At 38.8% G+C, this 11,727-nt stretch overlaps 1 protein-coding gene across 1 annotated transcript; it reads left to right on the plus strand.

Annotated features, from left to right (window-relative positions):
• Positions 1-1,017: 1,017 nt before the first annotated feature.
• On the plus strand, positions 1,018-11,070 carry LOC122075433 (nuclear cap-binding protein subunit 2-like). Its single transcript, XM_042640461.1, has 6 exons — positions 1,018-1,176; positions 1,308-1,400; positions 2,603-2,826; positions 8,094-8,232; positions 8,312-8,345; positions 10,931-11,070. The coding sequence occupies exons 2-6, from the start codon at positions 1,383-1,385 to the stop codon at positions 11,068-11,070; spliced, it is 555 nt and encodes a 184-aa protein (XP_042496395.1). The 5' UTR covers positions 1,018-1,176; positions 1,308-1,382.
• The last annotated feature ends 657 nt before the right edge of the window (positions 11,071-11,727 follow it).

Consider the following 11,727-nt stretch of genomic DNA (forward strand, 5'->3'; position numbering starts at 1 on the left):
GGTGGGTCTTCTCCGATAGCCCTATGGGCGTATTGCGGGATAGAGTTCGCGGCTCGTACCCGGAGTATACGCGCATTGTGGTTGTAATAGCACTAAACCAAAGACTTAGTAATGCTTAGGTGGATGAGGTTTAAAATGAATTGCATAGCACGTAGTGCATATAAATGTGATTGTTGTGTGGATTGTTGTGTAGTCCTTCTTTTTTACTTACTGAGCTCGTGAGTTCATCCCACATGTACACCCCTTTTAGATGATTTTGCAGGTCACCCGCCTGAATATCAAGTGTCGGGCCCCACGGTTGAGTTTTTCGACGAGGATTGGTGGGTCCCCGAGGTGTATGAGCACGGTACGGATTGCACGTGCGATGGCTGTGCTGCGGGACCGCAGTATTGACGCCGTACAAACTTCTACTTTTTGATTCTTTTTGACGACCCCTTTTTGTGTACTTGATACGTGAATTGTTATTCTTTTTGTGTGAATATCATGCCTGCGGGCCCACATATATTTATCTATATACTACAATTTAGGTATCATGTATATTGGGGTATTTACAGGTAAATCAAGTCTTCCACTGAACTTTTGAACGTTTATCTTAGATGTGTGTATGTTGTGGTTGGGTACTGTATCAGATGATCCTGGCAGGTTTGGGTTAACCGGAGTTAACCTAGTCACCGGTCCGGTTCTGTGTGAACAGGGCGTGACAATTTGGCCATTTTAAAATAATAGAGGAGAAAAGAGGAGTCCGAGGTGGAAGTGGAACTTCTAACACGGATGGGGTTTCAAAAATTGTTGAATGGTATCAAGAATCATCCAATTTGCCTCAGAATCGATTAGGACCAATCCCTATTTTCATTGCTTTGAATCTGACTATTCCTTCCGAGATTCCTATGAATCGGCGGATTTTCATATCAATTAGCCGATTTTAGGGTTTTATGCCGATTCTAGCCGATTCCCAGACGATCTGAATCGGTCACCGAATTCTATTTTTAAAACCTTGGAACAGAGTAGTTCTGAGTAAATAGACGCCAGAAAATTGTATAGGAAACGGAATTTTGGCGAACCCTTGCTGTTGGAACTTGGAACTTGGAACTTGGAACTACGAACTCCTTAGAAGGGAACTACGCCCAGCTGTGACAGTAAAGAGAACAGAGAAGAAAATGAAATCTTTGTTGTGAGGTGTCTCTCTCTCTCTCTGGCGCTCCATTCCCAAGTCCCAAAGTCCCAAAGTCCCAAGTCCCAGGTTGAATCTAACTATTCCAGAATGTACTTTCTATCATAGCATCTGTATGACGAGCGTTTCAGTGCAGATGGACATACTGCGGAGCTAAAATTTTTCTTTTTGGGTCACTTTAATTGGATGCGTTGGTGGTAATCGGAGAACAATGGCTTCTTTGTTTAAGGTACGAACAGCCATAGTTGTTTGTTGTTTCCTTCCTTATTAATACTTTGTACTCACTGCGTTAGCCGGTTGTATACTACAAGATTATTGTCATTTTTTTTTGTTGGGGGGGGGGGGGTAGAGACTAGAGAGTAGGTGGTGGTGGGGGAACTGATATTTTCCGGGGCTAAAGCTTCTGTTGCCCTTGATTCGGATGTTCCGAATGGAAAATGTTTTTGGACCTTGATGAGTTTGAGTTGAAGTTGCAAACACTTTGATTTGATGGGTCTTGCATGCTTGCTGGAGTTTCTCACAAGTAGCAACTATCTGTGCATTTGGGTGGTCAACTGTGGTCGTAAATTGCACGAAGTTGCTTTTGTGGTTGTAGGGATGTGCTTAATCAAAATAAGAAGCTGATTGGTGTTGTTAACTCAAGATACATCTGAAGAGATTAGTGGAGTAATCTCTTTTGGGGGTTGTTCATATGCTAAAATTTTCATCACTGCCTAGCTTTAAATTTTTCCTGTGACAATTAATCAAGATTTTGATTTCAAAAGGAAGAGGTGTATGCCAGTGACAAGCAAAGGCTGGTGGGGTGTGGGGTATTCTGAAATATCATGACAATGGCAAGGTCATGCCACTATTCTGTAGGTATCATTCCCAACTGTCAGATACCTTGTGAAGACCTTATTAGTAAATTTCTATTCGTGATAGTAACTTCTAAATTTTAATCTTTTGTCTGGCTGATCAATTTGACCAGCCACTATGCATATTTCCTCTGTGTTCTCATGGACTGTGAGGCCGAATGATTGAACCATGATCAGACTGTTTGGACAGTTGATAACTTGAATCAGTCACAGTTCATAACTGCTCATGTGTTTTTTTTTTCTTTATTATGATTATTATTATTATTATTTTTTCTTAAGTGAAAGAAAATCCATTGAACTGGTCAGAGACCATCCGGTCTGACTGTTGGACTGTTCATACTGGACAACCTGATCCAGACCGAACGCGAAATGTAGTTCTGAAGAATTACTTGCCAAATTAATGGACTGGACCATTCGGACTGGATTCATGAAAACCAGACTGTTGATCCCCAGGACCAAACAGTCTGGATCTAATCCATTTTTAATTTTTCCTTCTTCATCCTCTCTTATACTGCTTTATATAATTTCTTTGTTTGATATTATAATCCTTTAATAACTTATATGGTTTCCATTTTAGGATGCCAACAAGCTTTCAGTATACCGGGATAGAAGATTTCCAGGTTCACAAGAAGAATTTGAACATGCACTACAAACCTCAACGACTGTTTATATTGGGAATATGTCCTTCTACACTACTGAAGAGCAAGTTTATGAACTATTCTCTCGTGCTGGGGAGATTAAGAAAATCATTATGGGTTTGGATAAGAACACTAAAACCCCATGTGGATTTTGCTTTGTCCTGTAAGGCTTTGTCTCTCGATGTAATTCTTAAATTCTCTTGAAATAATGTTTTGGAGTGTATTCCAGTTTTACCATTAGAGATCTCTGTTTTATGATTTGTCAGCACATTAACTGTTCATGATCTTGTAGAAAGAACTCAGTGCTGTATGAATCTGTTACAATAATGTGATATCCTGACCTATATCTCTTGGGCCCTTTGGTATTCAACTATTCAAGGCATCTTGTATTTGTCCAGCAATATGGACATTCCAGGGAGATTAATCAACCTGATTTATCATATACTTGAGTGAAATATAACCTTTGTCTTTCATCGTACCTCTTCTATCTAGCTACATCATATATCAACATTATTTCATGAAAGATGTATTTCTTATGACAAAAAAGCTAATTCAATAAATGAAAACAAAATACTAGCTTGATAAGTCAGTGTGATTTGATTTGTGAATTCATGTTGAATCTAGGTGATATAAGTAAGTTTTACTCCAATCAGTACTATTGCAAGGAGGGAGAGACCGTGGCTCCTACCTAATAATGCAGTTCTGGTTCAACTGAACCAGGTTCACTTGGTTCAGGCCAGACCAACCAAGTCTGAGTGTTTTATGGTTCACCCAAAACCAGCCCTAATTAATCCAGTTCAATTCTTAGTCAAATAAGGGTCAAAAGTAATTAATATAAGTGTGCAGTATTTGAAAAGCTATCTGGTTATAACTATTATCTAAATTCTTAGAAGAAATTATTTTAGTCAATAAGTCAATTTGTCAATTCATTAATGGTTGTGTAAGTGCTTGAAAATGTAAGTAAGTTCATTGATGGTTGTATAAGTCCTTGAAAATATGCAGTTCATCAGATGGTCAAAGAGTTATAGATGTGCAGTTCATTAAATGGTCAAAGAGTCTCGGAGAAATTCCCAATGATAGTCTAGAGTCTAGACTCTTCCAGCCACTCTATAAAAGGGCTGCCTATGAGCATTTTGAAGAAGAAAATAGTTAAATGAAATTTCTGGTTCTATGCCAATAGTTTTGAGATGCCATGTGCAAAGTTGTCACGGTGTTTGGGCGACCCAAGGCGTTGGGGGAGCCTGGACACAAGGTGACACCAACAAGGCAAGTTAGGGGACCAAGGGCCTGGAAGCCTAGGCATCGCCTTGACAACTATGGCAGTGGAGCCTAGCGAGATGCTGGGTTGCTTGGTGAGATGCTAACCTAGGCCTTGGTGAGAATCCTTGGTCATTTTTCTCTTATCTCTTTCTGACTTCTCCCTTTGTTCTTCTGATTTTTTCCGTGAATTTATCCACCTATTTGTTCTTAATTTGTGCTAGTAGTTAGCTGTTGTTTTGGTGGATTCCTGAAGGTGTTTCATTGTTGATCACAGGGGACAAACAGTGCTTAAACTGAATTTTGTTTTGCAATTCTCACCTCCCTGTGATCCAGTCTATTGAGGATTCTGATTCTGTTGCAAGTAATAAACCTATATCCCATTACTATGGCTTCTAAATATCATGATAGTGCAGATGAATGTGTAAACAAAGCAAAAGCACGAAAAGAAAACTTGTGGTACAAAAGAGGAAGTGTACAACATCTACTGACAATTTACTTGCTACTCACTTTCCTACTGTGAAAAAAAAAAAAAAAAAAAAACCATTGGGAAGAAAATTCATGTTTATTTATTCTTTTTGTGTTATTGTTATTAGTATTTTTAAATTTTTTTTGTTTTATAAACCCTACTAGGGGATGGCCTTGGATGGCGATGAGCATCTTGCTTCTTGCCGTAACCTTTATGCGAGATTCAGTGTTTGTGCTCAGGATTGGAACAACTTCAGCAGCATGTAACTGGAAAAGAAAAGGTGAAGAAAACTGAGATATTAGGTTAATTTGATCATGTAAGTTTATAACATTCATTTATAGGAAAGTAAGAAATACATACGTTCTTTCTTTTTCAGGGGAGAAGGGCTTGGGATTCTTGATAATTTTAGAGTGGTGATGGATTGGCAGTGCCTCTTCTTTAGTATATTTGATGTAGCAGCGCTCCGACAGATCGACCTAAACCCGCTCCAGAACCCGGACCAAGACCCAGATCCAACTTGGGTTCCAAGTTACTGATTTGGGTTCAAGATCATTACAATATTCTAGGATTTTATTTTATTTGAGAATAATTGTAATCTTTTTATTTTGGAGTAGTTTCTAGATAGGAAAAATAGTTTTCTATTTGAGTCCTTATTTACTTCTAATTCTGTTAGTCTAGATTTTAGTAGATTTTAATTTTACTTTATTCTTCGACTTTAATTAGGGAGTTTTTAATTTTAGTTATTATAAATTAAACATGTAACCCAAATCAGAAATTAATGAAGAATGAATTGAATTTGGAGAACCCTCTGTGGCTGCCTTCCCCCCCCCACCCCCCCTTTTCTTCTTCTTCTTCCTCCCTGTGATCTCTCTTCTCTCTGTTCCTTTTATTCTTTCTTCTTTTCTGGTTTTCAGGTTCTATATCCCTGCCCTACAATTACAGCTCCCTGCTAACGGTATTGTTCATCTCAGAAGAAGCCCTCTGGACCCTGATCTTTAACCTGTCCAGCCTGAACCTTGGTGCAAAAGATATCCTTACCTGGGCGACTCAAATTCCACAGGCTTTGGTCTGTAATTCCTTCCACATCTTGAGGTTGAACCACAGTTTCAGAACTGTACCTGAAAACTACCGCCCAGATCTGGTTTATGAGGATCAATCTCCCTTGAGTGACTGAATTCCTTGGAGTTTGACCCATGTTGAAGCTCCTATAGTGAGAACTGAAGCCATAACCAGATCTGGTCTGTGAACCATCGCCCGGATCTGCTCCAAGCAATCAACCTGAACCCATTATCTGATCACAAGGTTTGTTGTTGGATGTTTCTAAAAGGCTGAAGGGTTAGGAACTTAAACCAGAAATCTCGTTTGATTTGGAGTCCCATTGATGAAGATATCTTACCTGAATCGACTTGAGTTCCCTGCCGCCTTCCTTGGCTGGAGGTTGAAGACAACATAAATCGTGGGATGTGTTCCAAGTCCTTTTGTTCTTGTTTTCCCATTATACCCCTATAAATGCCTTTTATATCAATATGTCCTTTAATTTTTTTGTTCCAAGTCCATCCATGAACAATAATCAAATACCCACTTGTGTCCACACTCCTTAAGTGACCCATTCAGATATTAGGGATTTCTTGGAATTTACAAAATTGCCCTTCCACCTTTATGAACTTCAATATATTTACAGGATTGCCACTCTATTGTGAACAACACCATATTTGTTGTTTTTGCCCCGAATCTTAGACCTAAATTGCTTGTCTTTAAGTGGGCCATCAACCAACCGGTCTGGAACTCTTTAGGGGCCCACCGGCACCCCATTAATATTGATGGGACAAATATATTCTCTCGTGCTTCCGAGGGTTCAGATGTTTTGATTCTTATGGTCAATTCTTATTTTCCCAATGGGTCATGACTAGGGTTAGCCTTATTGAAAGTGTTTTAATAGGTTCACGAGGAGTGACTATCTAGAAACATAGGGAGCTCACCTGAGGGGTTCCCTGCTAGTTTGAGATTTGACTCCATAGAAATTGTTGAAATTTTGCCGTTTGGAGGAAGTTGTTTCTGTTTTGGTGGTAGAGTGACACTGATCAAAAGCACTATCTAGGATTTCAGTTTATTAGAAGTTCCCTTCTGAAATACAAGTATTGGTAGCTAAGTAATTGAAAAGTTGCATAGAGATTTTCTGGAGGTGCTAGATTTCATCTTGTTACTTGGAAGGTTGAGTAGGAAGCACCAGTGAGAACAGATTAGGCAAAGGAGACATAAGGTTATGCATAAATCTCTTCTCCATTCTGGGGCAAAAAAAGAGTAGAATGCAATGAGCCCTTCTTGATAAGCGAGTTTGGAGCTCTGGCTAAGGTTTGGGCTTTAATTTTGGAATGAGGGTTGGAACCTGAGACTGATGGGAGGTTTCATTATAGGTTTGGAAGGTTATGCGCACATGTGTGTGTGTGGATCCATGGTTTTTGTGGTTTGGAAGGTTATCTATGTGTGTGGAACACAATTATAAGGTTTTTGTGGTTTGAAAGTTTCTGTTTGTGTATGTACTGTAAGTGGTTAAAGGTTTAGATTTGGGAAGATGATAACTGTGGGATTGTTAAGATTTGAGAGGTCTGTCCATGGTTATGATGAGCAGTGGTAAAAGGATTCTGTGAACCATTTCTTTGAAGAAAAAGAGGTGGTGTGGTTTCCATCTTTCTGTTGAATCCTTGGTCTTGGATAAAGAAATTGAGTACTCCACATCACTTTTGAGGAGTAGACAGTATACTTTTACTTTTGATGGAGGCATCAAATAGAGATGAATTTTCTGTTACGTTATTCCAGGAGGGTCTGCAGGGATTAATGGTGCTCATTCCCCTTTGTTTTTATTTGGGTTTGACTGGTTCCCCCCAAGAATGAAGGCTTTAATGTGGATGAGATTGATGAATTAACATATGGATCATCGTTCCTATTGATATGGTCAAGGTAATGTTAGTTTGTGATCTGTTCCTCAGTCATCTGTGAATGGTTTACTGATGTAGTTTGTTAATTTTCATTTAAGTTTTATCTCAATAATATTTTTGTTGAAGCCCTTGATCTCCCTTGATCAATCTGTAAAGTGATTGCTATTTTGAGTCCACTTGCTGTTTCTGTGCTCTCTCTCTTTCTCTCTCTCTCTCTCTCATTATTTTATTTTTTATAAATTGCCAAGCTCACAATGGACAGTGGTGTTGTGTTAACATATGAGAGCTTGTATTATACTAAGTGTTCTAGAAATTTCATAGCTGTAATATTGTCTTGTAATATGACAATAAATACTAAATTTTGTACTTTTTGTTCTTAATACATGCATTACTACCCTAGTGTAGGAACTAGGAACCAATGTGACCTCATAGTAGTTTTGCTTTCTCTTTTGTTTACAGCTCTCCATTTATTGAAATTTCATTTTTACCTATTGTAAAAGGACCATTTGGTTGAGAGAGGCAGTGACTGTTTATGATTCCATTTCTACAAGTTTCATTTGGAGCCAATGTGATCTCATAGTAGTGTTGCTTTCTCTTTTATTTACAATTTTCCATTTACTGAAACTTCATTTTTTCCCATTGTAAAGGGCCATTTTGTTGAGAAATGCAGACTGTTTATGATTCCATTTTTACAAATTTCATTTGGGCTACCCATTAATCCTTAAAAATGAGACCTTATTTGATTGTTATGTAACTATTTGCCATTAGATATTATTCTAGAGGTGATACTGAGGATGCCGTTAAATACATAAGTGGGACGATTCTTGATGATCGTCCTATTCGTGTGGATTTTGATTGGGGGTTCCAAGAAGGCAGGCAATGGGGCCGTGGTCGAAGTGGTGGGCAGGTTTGTTGCTATTGGCTTTGACTGCCATTTCTTGCAAAAAACAACTTATATTTTACATGGATTTTCCCTTTTGGTACAGGTGCGGGATGAGTATCGTACTGACTATGATCCAGATATCCTTTTGAAATTTATAGATTATTTTTTCGAACTGCCTTGGTCTAAACATCCTGAGTTTTTATTTGGTGTGAAATTTATGATTAGATGCAAGTTTATGAAATGTTAAATTTGACCTTATTTATCATTCAGTCTTGCTTTTTGACTTTTTTGTGGGGGTAAGTACACTTATATTTGCATTGAGCATTCTGTCACCCTTTATACTTACTGCAGTTTCTTCATTTTCCTGATTGATAGAAGTCATTGAATACTTTTTTCTTCGGGCAGATGGGTGTTAAATGTGGATTTCCACTTAAAGGAAAAAAAGATCTGAACTCTCCAATTTAGAAGGGACAAGAGGAATACATTGATCTAATCGCTTAAGCTTATAAATAGAATAACTAATAAATAACAATGATGTAGTTCTAGGAGCGTAGTGGTGTCACCAATCTTCATTACAGCCAAAGCACCCTAATAATAAGCCCTGCAAAAGCAAAGGTGGACGTGCAAGAGAAAGCAAAGGATAAAATAAAATTTGCGTTGACAAACTTATTACCTTCAGAGTTTTTGTGATTTCATAATTGTACTATTTTAGTATATTTATTACTGATTTCATATGGCTGACCTCACGCCACGGTAAGGTTGCTCCATTGTGACCTAGGGGTCGCAGGTTTGAGTAAGGAAACAGCCTCTCCAGTCTCCGCGAAGCGGTGGTAAGGCTGTGTACATTATGACCCTCCCCAGACCTCGCAATGGCGGGAGCCTCAAGCATTGGGTACGCCCTATTTTTTTTTCCTTATCGTATTAGGTATCTTAGTTTACTTTGGAATTAGGTCTTTGAGCTACAAGTGGTGAAGAGGTTTAAGGAATTATTATTCATTATGATTCTAAAAAATGCAGTTTTGGAGTTCACCCTCTCCTTTCCGAGTCCGGATCATCTGAGCTGCATGATGCAGTGATGGCCATTTATGTTTAATAATCTTTCACCATGTTATCTGACAGGTTATAACAGTGGTGGCCCCTGCAACATCTCTATTGTTCTTAAAGAAGTCAACTCCAACTTCCGCTTTCTTACGATCAACAAAAGAGACCGCTTTGCCCTCCCAAAACACTCAAGAAGAGGAATCCATTTGGCTTTTGAAAAAAAACTTTGCTAAACTGCATTCCAGGTCTTCCTTTCGCACTGATCATTGGTTGACCTAAGTATGGTTTTGTCAGTCACTTTGAGTATACCAGCAGTTTCAGACATGGAGTCATCTGTTTCTATGGTTTTATTAATGAGCTAGGGCTTTTAAAGGACCCCAGAAGGATTTTGCAACCGAGTAAGAACTGAGACACTAGTACATTTTTAAGGTCAGATTGTTTAGTTTCTATCATTCTCCAACAGGGGCCAAGGGAAGCAAACATCCTCAACCATCCACAATTCTGCAATTCATAGAATCATGCAGTTAGATATTTCATTTTGAAGTTTGTTTGATTATTAATTTGTTTCTTTAGTGTTTTTTCCCCCCCTCAAGAAGAAAGGAATAGGAAGTTGGGGAACAAGAGTCTGTCATGGGCTCATTTTCCCTCGATCATATGGTGTGGCAAAAGATGATTGGACATGCAAGGTTATCCCTGCAATGCTCGTTCCAGGATCTGGACTCCCACCTCTCCCCCCGGGGGGGGGGGGGGGAGAGCATATTTGACTTGTTCTTCTTTGGGAGAGTGTTGCAAAGGTGGCATGGTTCTTTGAGGGTTGTTCTTTATACTAGGCTTGGCAATTTATTTGGCTGGTCAGGCTTGCTTGGGTTCACTGAATTGATCATAACTTCGTACATCTTGTTGAGATTATGTATACTTGGAAAAATATCATTGACACGGCCCCATAAAGGAAAGCTTCTGGTCACATTACATCTGTGTAGGCCCTGAGAAGGGCTTACCCTTGAAGGCAAGCTTTTGTTCGTACTCCACATGTTTAGGCTCTGAGAAGGGCTTATCTCTCCAATTAGACCGCCGGACATGTGGATCACCCTCTGCATCTCCACATCAATTGTATGGCCACCATTTATTGAATTCTTTCTCTTCTATTTCAGCCATTAAACCGAACTCCATAAAATTGACTTTTCAACTAAGCTTTATATCACCATGTGGCCAAATCTGTTTGGGCTGAAACTTGCCAATACTAGATGGTGAGGTGCATAGCATCTGCAAAAAATTTGAACATGAATTGAGCTCCAAGGAGCAGATATTTAGGGCTGTGTAAGCAAGGTTATCTTCGTGGGCCATGGAAACCATTGGTCATATTTCCAATTGTTAATATTATGCAGTGTATTATATCTATAAAAAATTATCTATGTTGTTTATAAGCAGGTGAAATGGCTTGCTGTTTGGTGCGGAAATTGAAGTCTTAACGTTGACCGATTTTTGCATTTACACTTTTCCTGCCAACTCTTTCTTGATCTATATTGGCTAGTTTTCTTCTAGCCTTTTATGGTGACTTCTCTTATCATGAATTACAATATTTCTCAGGAAGGCTAAATTTTAAATTCAGTAACTAGTGAAGGATAAATAGTTGTTGAAGTTATGTTGCTCTCGTTTCTTTTGCTTCCTTGACAAATTACAAGTAGAGGTGGTTATGGAAAATTGGTTCAGAGAGAGCTGGAAGCACAGAGGCAGCTTGTAGATTATGGCACAGGGTCTTTGGGCTCTTTCCCTCCAGTTATGCCATCTCATAGTAAGTTTTGGAAGCAACCAATTCTTTAGATTGTTAGTATTTTTTTTGTGCATGAATATTGGCTGTTTCTTTTAAATGCTATAATTATTTTGATAGTAGCTGTACCCGTCACTTATTTTTCTTAACAATTTAGAAGCAGAATCTCGTTATTGCTTTTTTGGATGCCATGTAAGAGTCATCTTCCTCTCTCGCCTCCCCCCCTTGGCGTTTTTCTATTCAAACTTTTGGTTTGTCTATAATTCACATCGTGTTATATGCCAGGTCCACATGAAAATCCTATAGGAATAATTCCGTGGAAGATTAATATGATTTTTATTGTGGCATAAATGAAATATTCTGTTCATAACCATAGATTTCAAGTTGACAACATGACAAGGGGCTTTGAGCATAGTTCTCAAGGCATTTCCTACGTGTCTAGGTTCCTTGGATGCCTTGGTTGCCTCCTTGGTCTTCCCTTGCTTCCAGGCTGATGTAGATCCCCATCATGGGCTACATTATCGCAGGAGGAAGAAGCAGCCATCGAACCAGCCTTTGGGCTGAGTTCGACCCAATCGGGCCAGCATAGGAAGTCCTAGTAGCTGTTATTTTTGTTTCCTAAATTAGAAGTTAAGAGTTAGTTTTTAATTTGTCTTAGTTGCTATATTATTAGTTTCCTAATTTGAGTCCAACTGCTATTCTTGTAACTA

Source organism: Macadamia integrifolia, chromosome 4 (assembly GCF_013358625.1).
Source record: "Macadamia integrifolia cultivar HAES 741 chromosome 4, SCU_Mint_v3, whole genome shotgun sequence".
Taxonomy (NCBI): Eukaryota; Viridiplantae; Streptophyta; class Magnoliopsida; order Proteales; family Proteaceae; genus Macadamia; species Macadamia integrifolia.